The 18,020-nt window shown below is 43.5% G+C and overlaps 1 protein-coding gene across 1 annotated transcript in view; it reads right to left on the reverse strand.

Moving 5' to 3' along the window:
* Nucleotides 1-335: 335 nt before the first annotated feature.
* Nucleotides 336-18,020, reverse strand: part of cps1 (carbamoyl-phosphate synthase 1, mitochondrial) — a 106,004-nt gene continuing 88,319 nt past the window's right edge. Inside the window, exons 33-38 of the mRNA XM_029711600.1 lie at nt 16,203-16,277; nt 15,881-15,979; nt 6,081-6,140; nt 5,608-5,720; nt 2,954-3,083; nt 336-2,515 (exon numbers count right to left, since the gene is read on the reverse strand). Of these exons, the coding sequence (XP_029567460.1) occupies nt 2,357-2,515; nt 2,954-3,083; nt 5,608-5,720; nt 6,081-6,140; nt 15,881-15,979; nt 16,203-16,277 (636 nt within the window). The 3' untranslated portion in view covers nt 336-2,356. The remainder of the gene's footprint in view (nt 2,516-2,953; nt 3,084-5,607; nt 5,721-6,080; nt 6,141-15,880; nt 15,980-16,202; nt 16,278-18,020) is intronic.

Genomic DNA, 18,020 nt, shown 5'->3' on the forward strand with positions numbered 1-18,020 from the left:
TGTCTTTGAAAAACATCTGAAAGGCAAACAAAACAAATTAATCACTATTGGTGGTGGATGAGGTGTTTCCCACTTAGCGCTTTGTGCAACTGAAAAAGTGCTATATAAACCCAATCAATCAATCAATCAATCAATCAATCAATCAATCAATCAAACATGTACTCACCTGATTAGTAGTGTTAATTCCAGGTCAGGGGAGGGAGACTAAAACAGCCCTCTATGGTCCTGCAGAACCTGATTCCCTAGGGCACTAAAACTGTCTAACTTCTATACAGCAGGGTAAAGCCAGGGATAGAGTCAAATATACTTTAGGTAAAAATAGACTGCAGCTAACACATGGTGAATACTGCTTTTATTAGATTTGTATGTATGCAGAATGCAGATGTTTTTAAAAGGGAGAGTACTTTGAAATGTAAGCTCATATTATTTATAAACATGGACACACAAATACATGTAAAATATAACAAATCAGCTGCTAGGATCGTTAACTAAAATTGTCACCAGAATAACTAAACTTTCAGATAGTATTTTTTTAAGACAGAAGCACTTTGGATAAATTCATAACTTGATATCCACTTCAAAATATCAAGAATGTAGAAGCTTTCTGGAAGGGTGCCTAGTAAAACACACTCAACACACACACACTCAAACAGTGGTGTAAAGTATTTCAGTAAAAATACCTTAAAGTACTACTTAAGAAGTTTTTGTTGGGGGTTTCTGTACATTACTTTATTTATATTTTTGACAACTTTTACTTCACTACATTCCTAAAGAAAATAATGTACATTTTACCTGACACCCAAAAGTACTCGTTACATTTTGAATGCTTAGCAGGACAGGAAAATGGTCCAATTCACGGACTTATCAAGAGAACACGTGGTCATCCCTGCTGCCTCTGATCTGGTGGACTCACTAAACACAAATGCATCTTTTCTAAATGATGTCTGAGTGTTGGAGTGTGCCCCTGATTATCTGTACATTTTTAATACAAGACAATGGTGCCATCTGCTTTGCTTAATGTAAGGAATTTGAAATGATTTATACTTTTACTTTTGATACTTAAGTATATTTAGAACCGAATACTTTTAGACGTTTACTTAAGTAGTACTTTACGGGGTGACTCACTTGTACTTGAGTAACTTTCTAGGTATCTATAGTTTTACTCAAGTATGACAATTGGGTACTTTTTCCAACACTGCACTCAGCACACACATACAATCCTAGTTGGGTCCATAGCACCATCTTTAGTCCATAACCAAAATGCATGAATGCATGAAGCAGTAGTGTGGGTCACTGGCCAAACTGAGTCCTTTAATGTAGCAGGCATTACTACGTACGAATCACACCGTGCCGACCAACGGCTGACAGCAGCGGCTGAAAGCAGCGGCTGAAAGCAGCGGCTGAAAGCAGCGGCTGACAGTAGCGGCTGAAAGCAGCGGCTGGCCGCGGTGGGTCAGTTAGAGACGATCAGTGGTGAGTCAACATGTAGAGTCACCGGAAAATGAACAGAAAATGATGCCCGATGTTCTGGTCAGAGACAATAGGATGGCCACCCACTGCTTTTAAAAGTTTGTCAGCAAGGTCTGTTTTAGACTTAAAAATGTTGAAGACTTCTCAACTGGCGAACAAAATATCAAAGGGTTTTTATGCGTTTTCAGTATGAGGAAAATACAGCCATACTAAGAGAAACAACTATGTGTTTGTGGAGTGTAAACAGGAAAGATACTGCACTTGGATGTGGTTTAATGAGATCACAAACCAACATACTATGTCCTCTATCCATAGATGTGAAATGTCTTTAAAACACATGTATAAAGATTTGGCATATAATTATGGGCTACATTTACAGGTGTCAATAACAATGGCTTACCCCCTTTAACTTCTGGTACAGTAACTATCTTTGCTACAGTAACTATGTTTGGTAGAGTATCCGCCAGACATCACAGAGGAAAAGAGACAGGCAGCAACAGTTGTCATGGAAGACGAGCCCTGTGTCCAAATCTCTGTCCTTCCTCCTAAAGTGTTTGCTTCCCTTCATGGATTTCAGAGGAGTCGACTGATGTAAGAAATATGGTGGAAACTCCCTCTGGCCCAACATTCTTACACCAATCCAACACTTTAAATCAATGGGGAGGAGTGCGTGAGTGCACACTTCAGGGGAAAGGGGACAAATACACCGCTACTCTGTAAAGAAGCATGTCACATGAAAGGTCAAGGGTCATCATGTTCTTTCCTGGTGTTGGAGGACCCTGATGGAGTGTGTTGTACTGTGCTGTGTCTGGGCCCTGTGGGGGAGGGATGGGGGGAGGAGGATGAGGGAGAGATGACGAGAGGCGGGGGAAGGAAGGGTGCAGCTCTAGCCCTGCAGTCCGGCGGCAGCGTCCCTAAGGCGGTCAGCTTCCTTTTCGAGGTCAGCGTCCCGTTGGCGGTCAGCGTCCCGTTGGCGGTAGTGGAACAGGCTGGTGGTGTCCAACTCGCTGGCATACTTTATGGCCTCAGCAAACAGCTTGACCACCTGATGGGACCACAGGGAAAGGTTCAGGGATGGGGTCAATTCAATTTCAATTCAGTCAATTCAGGAAGTACTCCAATTCCAAATAATGCTTTTCTATGAGTAAAACTTGGAATTGCAGTTCACTTCCTGAATTGAAACTGACCCTGGAAAGGTGTCTCAATCGGTTTAAGAATATGATTGTCAGTTCAATTCTTGTAAGTACTGTAAGTTGCTTTGGATGTGTGTGTGTGTGTGTGTGTGTGTGTGTGTGTGTGTGTGTGTGTGTGTGTGTGTGTGTGTGTGAGAGCTTGCATGTGTCTCTGTGTGTGTGTCCCTGTGTGTGTGTGTGTCTGTATGGCATGGAGTATGCATGTTTGTGTACCTGCATTTGTCCCTCTGTGTGTGTGTGTGTGTGTGTGTGTGTGTGTGCGCGTGCGCCTTGTCACTGTGTCTGTGTACCTGGTAGTTGGTGATGAGAGGCACCCCGTGGTCCACAGCCATCCTGCGGATCAGGAAATTGTCCCTGAGGAACTTGCTGTTGTTGTTGGGAAGGTTTATCACCAGGTCAATGTGGCCCTCGTTGATCAGCCTACACACATACACAGAGAAAGGTTACAGTGAACCGAAGAGAAAGGGAGAGGGAAAGAGAGGAGGAAATATGAGGAGAAAAGGAAAACAGGGCTGTGGATAAACAGACAAGGTAAAGCATCTAAAGATACCTTTTTATCTGAAGCCTTTTGTCAGACAGAGACACATCAGGATGGAATGCTAATGATAATATGGAGGGGACACAGATGACAACCACATTAAAATAAAGGTGACATCAAATCCTCTGTCCACAATCTCACACATCACGTGCCTCTCTCCTGAGGCTGACAGCAGCACTGTGTGTAAGGAGGTGTGTGTGCGCACTCCTCTTTGTTAGATTTCATAATTCCTTATAATTCTGTGTAATTGGACTGTGTGTTCTGAGACATCATTCAGAGTTTAATCACATGCCAAATTTATTATAGTGATGAAGCAGTAAGAGCTGTAAGGAGTGAGATGTTAGCAAAATACTAGGGATGTGCATCTTTCCCTTTCAAGACAATTCCATACGCATCTAGATTAGAGGTCGACCGATTAATCGGAATGGCAGATTAATTAGGGCTGATTTCAAGTTTTCATAACAATCGGACATCGGTATTTTTGGACACAGATTTGGCCGATTATTTAAAAAAGAAAAAATTATTTACACTTTTATTTAACGAGGCAAGTCAGTTAAGAACACGTTCTTATTTTCAATGACGGCTTAGGAACGGTGGGTTAACTGCCCTGGTCAGGGGCAGAACGACAGAATTTTACCTTGTCAGCTCAGGGATTCAATCGTGCAACCTTATGAACCAACGCTCTAACCACCTGCCTTACATTGCATTTCACGAGGAGCATGCCTGTTACGCGAATGCAGTAAGAAGCCAAGGTAAGTTGCTAGCTAGCATTAAACTTCTTATAAAGAACAATCAATCAATCATAATCACTAGTTAACTACACATGGTTGATGATATTACTAGTTTATCTAGTGGTTAGAGCGTTGGACTAGTAATCGGAAGGTTGCAAGGTCGAATCCCCCGAGCTGACAAGGTGAAAATATATCGTTCTGCCCCTGAACAAGGCAGTTAACCCACTAGGCCGTCATTGAAAATAAGAATTTGTTCTTAACTGACTTGCCTACTTAAATAAAGATTTAAAATAATAATATACTGTATTCTATTCTACTGTATCTTAGTCTATGTCGCTCTAACATTGCTCGTCCAAATATTTATATATTCTTAATTCCATTCCTTTAGATTTGTGCGTATTGTGACATTGTTAGATATTACTTGTTAGATATTACTGCACTGTACGAGCAAGAAACACAAGCATTTCGCTACACCCACAATAACATCTGCTAAACACCAATAACATTTGATTTGATTGCCTGGGGTTGTTCGGCATGCAAAATTACTTGTAGATCAATGACTGTCAACACAGTTACATGCTTAGTTCGACACTGAAGGAGAGGACACATTAGTTGTCACAAAAGATGAGAAGTATTTTCGGAAGGTAGATTCTTAACGTTTGAATGGAGGGTGCCCCGATCCACATCAAACTAGACTGCAGTAGAGTCACAAGTTTTAAGTTCTTCGGTGTCCACATCAGAGAACTTGTCACAGACCAACAATACCACCAGTCTTGACAAGATGGCGCAACAGTGTCTCTACTTCCTAAGACGACTAAGGAAATTTGGCATGCTGCCCCGGATGTTCTCCAAATACTCTCGCTTCACCATCGAGAGCGTCCTGACTGGTTTCATCACAACCTGGTATGGGAATTGCTCCATTCACGACTGCAAGGCCCTCCAGTGTGTGGTAAGGCCCTCCAGTGGGTGGTGAAGACGGCCCAGTCCATCACTGAGACCGTGCTCCAACCCATCCAGGACATCTACTCAAAACGGTGCCTGAGGAAGGCACGCAGCATCATCAAGGACCCCACACACCCCAGAAACAAGCTGTTCTCCGTAATGCTGACGGTATTGGAGAATGAGGTCTGATACCAACAGGCTCAGAGACAGTTTCTATCTACAAGTCATCAGACTACTGAACACTTGAATTGGACTGACCACCTGCTCTGATTCTCCACACCTTAGTACACATTCATGCACACACCCACACAGACACAGACACACACACACACTACACACACAGACATACACATTCTCAGTAGAGAATTCTCAATAGAGGATTCATACTACACACACACACATCACAACTGCTGCTACCAAACTCAGTTTATACACTGGCCCCCATTCCCCAATACACATGTAAATATTGGACTAGAAATCGTACCATCCTGTATTATAATTATGCTAAAATGTTTATTCTATTGAAACATTTACTTTATGTTCGTATTCTTATATTTTATTATTTCTTATTGTTGTTGTTGCTTTGTCGAGAACCTGCAAGAAAGCATTTCATTGGACGATGTATACCATGAGTATCCTGTACATACGACTAATAAAACTTAAAACTCTTTATCCCTCCCTCTCTTCATCCCTCTATTCCAGACAGTCACCACTTGCCCTTATCCCCTCTCACCTGATAATACTGGGCAAGCTGGCGTCTCCTCCCTCCTGGCTGGGCCATGCCACAGGGGTGGCGGGCACGTCATTGGCAGAGAGCCAGGCCGAGGTGGCCTCTGTAGCAAAGAGCTGGAGGAGACACACACACACACACACACACACACACACACACACACACACACACACACACACACACACACACACACACACACACACACACACACACACACACACACACACACACACACACACACACACACAGGGAGGGAGAGAAGCAAATGTCAGTTTGTTCTCTTTCTCTTCAGTTCCTCTGTGTTGTGTTGGGTTGTGCATAGACTATCCGGTCGACTAGCCGTCTAACTCATGACTGAAATTCCAATAGGAGAGAAGCATTTTGCTACACCCGCAATAACATCTGCTAAACACGTGTATGTGACCAATAAAATTTGATTTGAAGAGTAGTAATTGAGAGCGAGCAGTAGTACTCACCTTAAAGCCTTCTTCATTCAGCTGGTATGCTGTGGCTAAGAAGTTGGGCCGGAACGAATGCTGAGGGAGGTAAATACTGAATCAGAATCACAAACTAAGCCCTGATCAAAAAGTATTGCACTACATAGGGAATAGGGTGCCATTTGGGGCGCATCTGAGTCTCTGATCCTCGGTAGCCTTTGAACATCAATAGAGGAGAAACAGAAGAAACACCTCTCAAAGATTCAATCTGTTCATTCTTTCCTCCTCTTCTCTCTGTGAGCCAGATCAACGGCAGAGTTGTGTCATCACACTGTGTTAAACAGGACCAAGTAATCAGGTTTGTAAAGGTGTGTCAGATTCACAGCCATGTAGGCTGGTCATTAGGAGGGAAAGGTAGAAGAGAAACACAGCCTCGGTCGCTAATTCTGATTTCACACCACCCTCCTCTCTGTCCCTAGTACCTGAAGACACACACACACAGATATGCCGATTTCACACAAGTGTCCACCCCTTGCTGAAGTCTTATTAGAGACGGATATGGACGATGACCCTTTAACAACCTCTCTTCATCCCTCTCTCTCCCTTCATCCTTCCATCTCTCGCCCTCTCTTGCAGGGTTTCCATAAGCCGGTAATTGAAGTCTTTTGGCCGATAAAATAAATGAAAAGTCGATAAATAAAATTGTAGCTGGCCAAATTGTCTGTAGCAGCATATCATACATCCCGATTTCGTGCTTCAGCACCATTTCTCACTCCTTGTGCGCTGCCTTATGCGCCTGCTGCTGATGATGGAGAGAGAGCAAGAGAGGAGCCTTGGGCTACTGTTGCTTGCGAAGATGGATGCCTTTTTCATTGAAGTAAAACAAAAACGGTTTAAACCAGTTTGCAAGTGTTTTGTTTCATTTTGTTTTCTTGGAAAATGTTTTCCAAATGTAATGTTGTGTTGTGTTTGTCACAATATAATATCCTGCAGCCGTTTTACAGGCTCCTGATCAATTGTGTTATTTTCTGATTTTTTTGGGACATAACATTTCCGCCATCGTTTCCTATGACCGAAATGAGCTTCTGGATATCAGAACAGTGATTGCTAACCTCAACTTGGATGAAGATTTCTACTTCAATGAGTCAGAGGCAGGAGAACTACTGCTCATCCCGGATCAGGCCCAAATTCCTGACACTCGGAAAAAGGAAGAGGCGCCGTTATAAAGGCGTGCGGAATACCTGACGAGACTACATCGGCGAGTGGATAAAACACCTCTAGCCTCCGTTCTATTGGCGAACATGCAATCACTGGAAAATAAACTGGAAAAGCTTGGTTTGAGACTATCCTATCAAGGTGATCTGAAGAACTGTAATATCCTATGTTTCTCTGAGTCGTGGCTGAACAAGAACATGGAAAATAAAAATATAGCTGTTTTTTCATCGGCAGGACAGAATGGCAGCGTCGGGGAAGCTCAGGGTGGGTGGTGTGTTTCTCTTTGTTAACAACAACTGGTCCGCAATCTCTAATGTTAAGGAAGTCTCGAGGTTCTGCTCGCCTGAGTTAGATACCTCATGATAAGCTGTAGACCATACTATTTACTGTCTATTTATCACCACAAACCGATGCTGGCACTTAAGACCGCACTCAACAAGCTGTATACTGTAGGGCCATAAGCAAACAAGAAAATGATTACCCAGAAATCTTTCTTACCTAATTTTTACCAGCATGTCACCTGTGCAACTAGAGGTGCAAAAAACTCTAGATCACCTTGACTCTACACACAGACACATACAAAGCTCTCCCTTGCCCTACAATTGGCAAATCTGACCATAACTCTATCCTCCTGATGCCTGCTTACAACCAAAAATTATAAATCAGGAAGTACCAGTGACATGCACAATATGGAAGTGGTCCTTTTAAGCGGATGCTAAGCTATAGGTCTATTTCGATAGCACAGACTGGAATATGTTCTGGGATTCATCCGATGGCATTGAGAAATTTACCACATCAGTCACTGGCTTCATTAACAAGTGCATCTAAGACATCGTCTCCACAGTGACTGTACGTACTAGAGGTTGACCGATTAATTAGGGCCGATTTCAAGTTTTCATAACAATCGGTAATCTGTATTTTTGGACACCGATTTGCCGTTTTTAAAATTTTGTATATATTTTTTTTATACACCTTTATTTAACTAGGCAACTCAGTTAAGAACACATTCTTATTTTCAATGACGGCCTAGGAACGGTGGGTTAACTGCCTTGTTCAGGGGCAGAAAGACAGATTTTTACCTTGTCAGCTCGGGGATTCGTTTTTGCAACCTTCCGGTTATTAGTCCAACGCTCTAACCACCTGCCTTACATTGCACTCCACGAGGAGCCTGCGTGGCAGGCTGACTACCTGTTACGCGAGGGCAGCAAGAAGCCAAGGTAAGTTGCTAGCTAGCATTAAACTTATCTTATAAAAAACAATCAATCAATCTTAACATAATCACTAGTTAACTACACATGGTTGATGATATTACTAGTTTATCTAGCGTGTCCTGCGTTGCATATAATCGATGCGGTGCCTGTTAATTTCTCATTGAATCACAGCCTACTTCGACAAACAGGTGATGATTTAACAAGCGCATTTGCGAAAAAAGCACTGTCGTTGCATCAATGTACCTAACCATAAACATCAATGCCTTTCTTTAAAATCAATACACAAGTATATATTTTTAAACCTGCATATTTAGTTAATATTGCCTGCTAACATTAATTTCTTATAACTAGGGAAATTGTGTCACTTCTCTTGCGTTCCGTGCAAGCAGTCAGGGTATATGCAGCAGTTTGGGCCGCCTGGCTCATTGCGAACTGTGTGAAGTCCATTTATTCCTAACAAAGGCCATAATTAATTATGACATAACATTGAAGGTTGTGCAATATAACAGCAATATTTAGACTTAGGGATGCCATCCGTTAGATAAAATATAGAACGGTTCCGTATTTCACTGAAAGAATAAACGTTTTGTTTTCGAAATGATAGTTTCCGGATTCAACCATTTTAATGACCAAAGGCTCGTATTTCTGTGTGTTATTATGTTATAATTAAGTCTATGATTTGATAGAGCAGTCAGACTGAGCGATGGTAGGCACCAGCAAGCTCGTAAGCATTCATTCAAACAGCACTTTCATGTATTTTGCCAGCAGCTCTTCACAATTTTTCAAGCATTGTGCTGTTTATAACTTCAAGCCTATCAACTCCCGAGATTAGGCTGGCGTAACCGATGTGAAATGGCTAGCTAGTTAGCGGGGTGCGCGCTAATAGCGTTTCAAACGTCACTCGCTCTGAGACTTGGAGTAGTTGTTCCCCTTGCTCTGCATGGGTAACGCTGCTTCGAGGGTGGCTGTTGTCGATGTGTTCCTGGTTCGAGCCCAGGTAGGAGCGAGGAGAGGGACGGAAGCTATACTGTTACACTGGCAATACTAAAGTGCCTATAAGAACATCCAATAGTCAAAGGTATATGAAATACAAATCGTATAGAGAGAAATAGTCTGAGCCCCCCCTGGGGGGCGCGCCCCACTATTTGAGAAGGACTAAGTTAAAATAAGTGTTCATTCAGTATTGTTGTAATTGTCATTATTACAAATAAATTTAAAATGTTAAAAAAATAAAAATATAATAAAATATTTTTTTTTCTTTTTTTTTATATTATTATTATTTTTAAATCGGCGGATTAATCGGTATCGCCCCTCCCCACCCACGGGTCCTCCAATAATCGGTATCGGCGTTGAAAAATCACAATCGGCCGACCTCTAGTATGTACATACCCCAACCAGAAGCCATTGATTACAGGCAACATCCACACTGAGCTGTCGCATTCAGGAGCAAGACACTAATCTGGACGCTTATAAGAAATCCCACTACGCCCTCTGAGGAATCATCAAACATTCAAAACGTCAATACAGGACCAAGATCGACACTTAGTACACCGGCTCTGAAGCTCGTCAGATGTGGCAGGGTTTGCAAACTATCACGGATTACATAGTGAAATCCAGTCACAAGCTGCCCAGTGACACAAGCCTACCAGATGAGCTAAATGCCTTTTATGCTCGCTTTGAGGCAAGCAATACTGAACCAACCATGCATGAGAGCACCAGCTGTTCCAGATGACTGTGTGATCACACTCTCCCTTGCCGATGTGAGTAAGATTTGTGGGTTGTGGGTTCGATTCCCACGGGGGACCAGGACAGATTTTTTTTTAATGAAATGTATGCATTCACTACTGTAAGTCGCTCTGGATAAGAGCGTCTGATAAATGACTAAAATCTAAAAGAGGGCATGACAATGCCTCTTCCCCTGCAGGAGGCTGAAAAGATTTGGCACTGGCCCGAAGATCTTCAAAAAGATATACAGCTGCACCATTAAGAGCATGTTGACAGGCTGCATCACCGCTTGGTATGACAACTGCTTGGCATCCGACTGCAAGGCGCTACAGACGGTAGTGTGTACGCCCAGTACATCACTGCGGCCAAACTCCCTGCCATCCTGGACCTCTATACAAGGTGGTGTCAGACATTTTAAAAGTCTCCAGCCACCCAAGTCATCTCTCTGCTACCACACGACAAGCGGTACCGGAGTGCCAAGCCAGGGATCAAATGGCTTATGAACAGCTTCTACCCCCAAGCCATAAGACCGCTGAACAGTTAATCAAATGGCTACCCTGACTATTTGCATTGACCCCCCCTTCCCCCCCCCTATACATTTTTTGTTAACTGGCTCTACGCACACTCACTGGACTCTAACCACACTCACTGGACTCTAACCACACTCACATACTACACTTAACACGCCAACACACACGCACACACACACACACACACACACACACACACACACACACACACACACACACACACACACACACACACACACACACACACCTGTCCCCCGGGCGCCGAAGACGTGGATGTCAATTAAGGCAGCCCCCTGCACCTCTCTGATTCAGAGGGGTTGGGGTAAATGCGGAAGATACATTTCAGTTGAATACATTGTTGGACAAAGGACTAGGTATCCCCCTTTCCTTTACGCTGCTGCTACTCTGTTTATTATCTATCCTGATTGTCTAGTCAGTTTTACTCCTGCCTATCATAGTGGACAAGTGTGGCACGGTATACTGAAACTTCGGTACTTCTTCGATACTAGAAAGGTTGTTACTTTCGGTAATTCTAAATGTGTCTGACGGATCAAGCCGGTCTATCAGCACAGTGGACCCCTTATTATAGTGGGCACCCTGCCTGCTCCACTTACTCACTGCTAGCCTGCACTGGGAGGCTGCATCATGTTAGGTCCACTTACTCACTGCTAGCCTGCACTGGGAGGCTGCATCATGTTAGGTCCACTTACTCACTGCTAGCCTGCACTGGGAGGCTGCATCATGTTAGGTCCACTTACTCACTGCTAGCCTGCACTAGGAGGCTGCATCATGTTAGGTCCACTTACTCACTGCTAGCCTGCACTGGGAGGCTGCATCATGTTAGGTCCACTTACTCACTGCTAGCCTGCACTGGGAGGCTGCATCATGTTAGGTCCACTTACTCACTGCTAGCCTGCACTGGGAGGCTGCATCATGTTAGGTCCACTTACTCACTGCTAGCCTGCACTGGGAGGCTGCATCATGTTAGGTCCCCGGTAATGCTGCACAGAAGTTAACACAGTCTGGAATAATGCGACATGGCATGTAGAAATGTTGAAACTGTTTAATTACTGTTCGGAAAACTATGTCCATACCCCCAAGACATGCTAACCTCTCACCATTACAATAACAGGGGAGGTTTGCATGTTTTTGGGGGGTATGATACACTACATGACCAAAAGTATGTGGACACCTGCTTGTCAAACATCTCATTCCAAAATCATGGGCATTATATGGAGTTGGTCCCCCCTTTGCTGCCATAACAGCCTCCACTCTTCTGGGAAGGCTTTCCACTAGATGTTGGAACATTTCTGTGGGGACTTGCCTCCATTCAGCCACAAGAGCATTAGTGAGGTCGGGCACTGATGTTGGGCAATTAGGCCTGGCTTGCAGTCGGTGTTCCAATTCATCCCAAAGGTGTTCGATGGGGTTGAGGTCAGGGCTCTGTGCAGGCCAGTCAAGTTTTTCCACACCAATCTCGACAACCCATTTCTGTATGGACTTCGCTTTGTGCACGGGGGCATTGTCATGCTGAAACAGGAAAGGACCTTCCCTAAACTGTTGCCACAAAGTTGGAAGCACCGAATTGTCTAGAATGTCATTGTATACCGTAGCGTTAACATTTCCCTTCAATGGAACTAAGGGGCCTAGCCGGAACCATGAAAAACAGCCCCAGGCCATTATTCCTCCTCCACCAAACTTTCCAGTTTGCACTATGCATTGGGGCAGGTAGCGTTTTACTGGCATCAGCCTAACCCAGATTAGTCTGTCGGACTGCCAGATGGTGAAGCGTGATTCATTACTCCAGAGATCACGTTTCCACTGCTCCAGAGTCCAATCGCGGTGAGCTTTACACCACTCCAGCTGACGCTTGACATTGCGCATTGTAATCTTAGGCTTGTGTGCGGCTGCTCGGTCATGGAAACCCATTTCACAAAGCTCCCAACGAATAGTTATTGTGCTGACGTTGCTTCCAGAGGCAGTTTGGAACTTGATAGTGAGTGTTGCAACCGAGGACAGACGATTTTTACGCTCTACGCACTTCAGCGATCAGGTTCTGTGAGCTTGTGTGGCCTACCACTTCGCAGCTGAGCCATTGTTGCTCCTAGACGTTTCTACTTCACAATAACAGCACTTACAGTTGACCGGGGCAGCTCTAGCAGGGCAGAAATTTGACGAACTGACTTTTTGGAAAAGTGGCATCCTATGACGGTGCCACGTTGAAAGTCACTGAGCTCTTCAGTAAGGCCATTCTACTGTCAATGTTTGTCTATGGAGATTGCATGGATGTGTGCTCGATTTTATACACCCGTCAGCAACGGGTGTGGTTGAAATAGCCAAATCCACAAATTTAAAGGAGTGTCCACATACTCTGTAAATATAGTGTATTTGTGCATCTAACTTCCTCAGTTATTATTATTCACGATTCATTCAGAATGATCTGTAATCATAGTAGCATCCACATTCATGTAGAAGTGTTTAGAAACATATTGCATTCTTACTTACAATAAAAGTGACTCCAAAATGACATTAATTTCTACTGAGAACAAAATAATCTGAAACACAACCAAAACAAACAGCAAATACATCCAACAGGTTTGTACAGTCACATGCTTAATGTGGTCATTGCGTGCTAGGTATATGGGACCAAACAGCTAACTTTTTACTACTTTAATACACATCAGTCAATTTTTCCCAATACTTTTGCTCCTCTAAAATGGGGGGGCTATGTACAAAAAGTACTGTAATTTCTAAACGGTTCACCCGATATGAATGAAAATTCAAATTAAAGCTGACAGTCTGCACTTTATCCTCATTGACATTCTTTGATTTCAAATCAAAACTTTTGAAGTATAGAGTAAAAATAAGAAAAAAATGATTTACTGTCCCAATAAAGTCACTTTAGTAGCCTTTCTAGTCAATTCGACCAAACCTCTACATGTGGCCTTGCTCTGTGTGACCACCCGCCAACGTGGCTGGTGAAATAGACATTCTTACCCGCCAATGTCAAAATATACCCAATTTGGCGGGTGTTAATTTCTAACCCTGACTATAGTAGATCACTAAGCCTATAGGCCTATGCATGCAATGTGCTGATGCATTTAGTGCTCAAATCTCCGACAGTTGAACTGTGAGGTGGACAATTATTGTTTTAGGAAAGTAATATCCCTGGTTTATTGATGCCGTTGGCTGCGTGGGTAGACACAATAATGGGTTACGCACCAAACGCATATGGATGACTGGTCCATTTCTCAACTGTCCGATAAATTAATCTCTTCCTGGCCACTGGTCAGGCCCCAAATTCTCCTATTGGAAACCCTGCTCTCCGGGTGGGTGAAGAGAATCCAGTGGTCATTTGGACACCAGTAAGTTCCACAGTGGCGAGGCGGAGGAGAGGAGGATAAAAGGATGGGACATGACTTTGGTATTGTCAGATCTTTAAGCAGCACCAAGGCTTCCTGGAGTACTAGTACCACCGGGAATTGCCAGGGACCTCACGATATGATATTATCACCATACTTTGGTGCTGATACGATATGTATTGCGATTCTGACAATTCTATATTGTGATTTAATACTGTGATTTTAGTGCGATTCGCTGTTCTAAACATATTGCTCACCATGTCTGCCGCAGAGGTACAAGAGAGCCATGAGAAAAATGTTGATCAGTCATGGAAATAAAAGTACTGAAAACAAATTGGCTCCCTATTTAAAAAGAAGACGGGGAACAAGCTATGAAGAAAATACTGTTTTGGTGCAGGTACAGCCAACTAGAGCAAAAATTATATTGCGATAGTCAAAACTATACGATATATCGTCAAAAATAATATCTTGATATGTAACTGTATGGATTTTCTTCCCCCATTACTAGGTACTAGGCCTTCATAGTGCTAGACATATTCTTCCATCAGACCTGCACTGAGCACTTGTGACATGTGGAGCTGAATGCCATGATAAGAAATAACCACTGTCAACTTTCATCTGGCCCTCAAAGGACTTCCTCACACACAGACAGTCTGTCACCAGAGACAGGGAGAACGAGTGAGAGGAGAGGGGGGAGAGGGGAAGAGAAGGGAGGAGGAAGAAAGGGAGGGAAAAGAGAAGGAGAGAGTGAAAGGAAAGGAGGGAGAAAGAGATGGAGAGAAGAAGAGTGTCACCAGAGAGAGGGAGGAGACAGGGAGGAAGAGAGAGAGGACAGGGGGAGGGTAAGCGAGGGGAGGAGGGAGAGAGGGAAAAGAGAAGGAGAGAGTGAAAGGAGAGGAGGGAGAAACAGGGGAAGAAAGACAGGGGAAGAGAGAGGGGGGGAAGATGTAGAGGGGGGAAGATGTAGAGGGGGAAAATGTAGAGGGGGCGAGAGGGAGGGCGAAGGAAGAGAGGAGGATGTGGGGACTCTACAGAGAGCTCATAAAGCCCTGTTTAACCATCTCTCTCTCTACCCGATGAAAACATAGACACAGAAGACTTTACAAGACCTTCCTCTCTCAATAAAATACCTCTATGTAAGTATCTGATGTACACACAGGCACAGACATACACACACACACTTAACTTTCCATCAGAACTGCTGTCGCAGCCATGGGAGACCAGTCCTTGGATCGATGATCATTTATGATATGAATGCATCAGCCTTTTACAGATCCTGCTATTCAGCTTTAGTGTGGCTAGCTAGGAGCAGGCCTGAGGCACTCATTCATAACCCCACTGACTGGCTCGTTGAGGAGCGCTAGCTACATATTACACATGAACACTACATTAATCTTACTAGCTGCACACGCATGGCTGTTTCTGACACACACATGAGAAACAGCAACCTTTTAAAACGGTGTCCCACATGGCACCCTATTTCATATATGGTGCACTTCTTTTGACCAGGCTAATAGGGCTCTGGTCAAAAGTAGTGCACTATATAAGGAATAGGGTGTCATTTGGGACGCACATCTTTTTAACCGCTTTTGTCTACTCTGTTTTAGTATCTGACATGTACCTGAAAACAGCTTTTTACAGAGCAAAGCACTTTGGAAAGAGACTTGGGAAGAAAAAAATTCTGACAATTGTGAGATTATGGATTAAATAATTTGAGAGTGTTTGAAAAAGGGAAGTGTCAGTGGACGGAGGCTTGTTAACCCTGATGTGTACTCTCTTGAACCACACACACAGACCTGGATCCCGATGAGGATGCCTTTTGTTGGCAGCTTGAAGCCAGTGGATAGCATAGCCTTGAGGAAGGCAGAGTAGATGTTTGGTCCAAAACAAGCCACCTGCAAGGAGGGAGACAGACAGCTGTTAAGTGTATATGTGTGTGTGTGTGTGTGTGTGCGTGTGTGTGTGTGCATGTACATGCATGTGTGTGCGAGCGCGTCTGTGTGCGTACATGTGTAATCTGTGTGTGTGTCTGTGTAATGTATGTGTATGCGTGCTAGTGCCTATATATGTGTGTGTTTGTTTATACATGGTTGTTTGTGTGTGTGTGCGCATGCACACCTCTCCTGTGGAAGCCATTTCACAGCGCAGGACTGGGTCGGCATCACGAAGGCGAGGCCAGGAGAACATAGGAGCCTATCACAGAGAGGATACAAACAGACAGACCATTTTGGTATTTTAACCTGTCGAGCTTAGCGGTGGAGACCTCCCCCAACCCTAATCTTAACCATTAGTGGGGGGGAAATGCTAAACTGACCCAAGATCAGTGTCTAGAGGCAACTTCACCCTATATTGTGGCTGGAAGAATGGAATGGATGGAAAGGTCTCAAATGTGTTTAGTGTAACCTAAAGTATAGGCATTACTGAAAAAAGCAGTGCAAACTTTTCTTCTGCAATCACATGTTCTGGTGATTCAAATCCTTATATCAGCATTATAATACCTTTTTAATGGTGTTAAAGGATGTATCACAGAAAGCTATTGATAAAAAGACATGGGATTACCTGTGAGTAAGAAATGTTGCTTTGGTTGGAAATTCAATCACACTCATTTGCTACACTCAACAACCGAGAGGAAATGGAGCATCAGGACTAGTGCTTCAAATCAAACAGGTTTTGTGACAAGGCTGCCATCTAGAGGTGGAAAATCTCTCAACCCCCCGGATAAACCATGTTGTACATGTCATGGCTGGGATCTAAACCCGGTCTCCCGCTCGGGATGTCAACATCTTTACCACTTGCCCAAGAGGGTATTCCCTCTCAACCAGTGTCGGAGACAACTTATGGGTATTCAAAGTTACGGCTGCTCAATCTTTGTAGTGACTGCACCAAAAAGAGAGGCAGAAAGAAAAACAGACAGAGAGACACAGAGAGAGAGAGGAAAGTGTTAGAGAGAGCGACACAGAATTGTCATACCCTCAACTCTGACGTAAATGTAAGAAGTTAGAGCTTGGCTCACGTATAGACAACAGACTAGACTATTCACCACTGTTTAATATTCTCTTCTACACAAGCCTGGATATTGAGAAGTTACAGAGAGGAGAGGAGACAGGGATTATACCTGGCCCATTGCCCCCTCCCTCCTCCCAACCACAGCTATTGTGCTGCCTCTCCTTTGTAATTACAACAGGAAATTACTTTGGGAGAAAACAGCGTTCAAGCACCAGCTGGCTGGCTGACTCCACACGCACACATTTCAATCTACCAGTAACAGTTTAGTTAGTCACTGCCATAACCAGGGCCTAAAATTAAGACCCGCCAAATGCGGGTATATTTTTGCCACTGGCGGGTAAGAATGTCTAATTCACCAGCCACGTTGGCGGGTGGTCAGACTCAGGGCTTTACAGTGCGAGCATTTCATAAAAAGTCAATATCAACATTTCTGGGATTTTTTATTTCAGTTCATGAAACATGGGACCAACACTTTACATGTGTTGATATTTTTGTTCAGTATTCTAAAGTTAGACTTTATCCTTGGGTTTCTTGGCTATTTACATTGTTTTGTTAACAAGTTAGGTTGTTTTTAAATGTTTGAGTTTGCTTCCACTGCTATCGAAGAGATGTCGTCGGCCTCTACTAGTCAAGATTCTCAAAGGCACAGTGACCACTCGAGTGGCCCCGTTACCACGGTGTCGTGACTATCATTAATCTGATGACTGTTATTTATTGAATCAAACTAACTATGTTTAATTGTTACTCGATTAAATGAATCATTTAACAATTAACTCATTAGGAATTTGGGGCACCACCGGAAAAGTTGTTTAACGAGATACTATCTCTTACAACAATAATAGTCGATTATTAATTATTACCTCATCAGTCTTATTCTGAATGTTGCATAATCCGTGGATCCACAAGAACCCTAGCCCTTTTGAATATTCA

The sequence above is a fragment of the Salmo trutta genome, chromosome 24 (assembly GCF_901001165.1).
Source record: "Salmo trutta chromosome 24, fSalTru1.1, whole genome shotgun sequence".
Classification (NCBI taxonomy): domain Eukaryota; kingdom Metazoa; phylum Chordata; class Actinopteri; order Salmoniformes; family Salmonidae; genus Salmo; species Salmo trutta.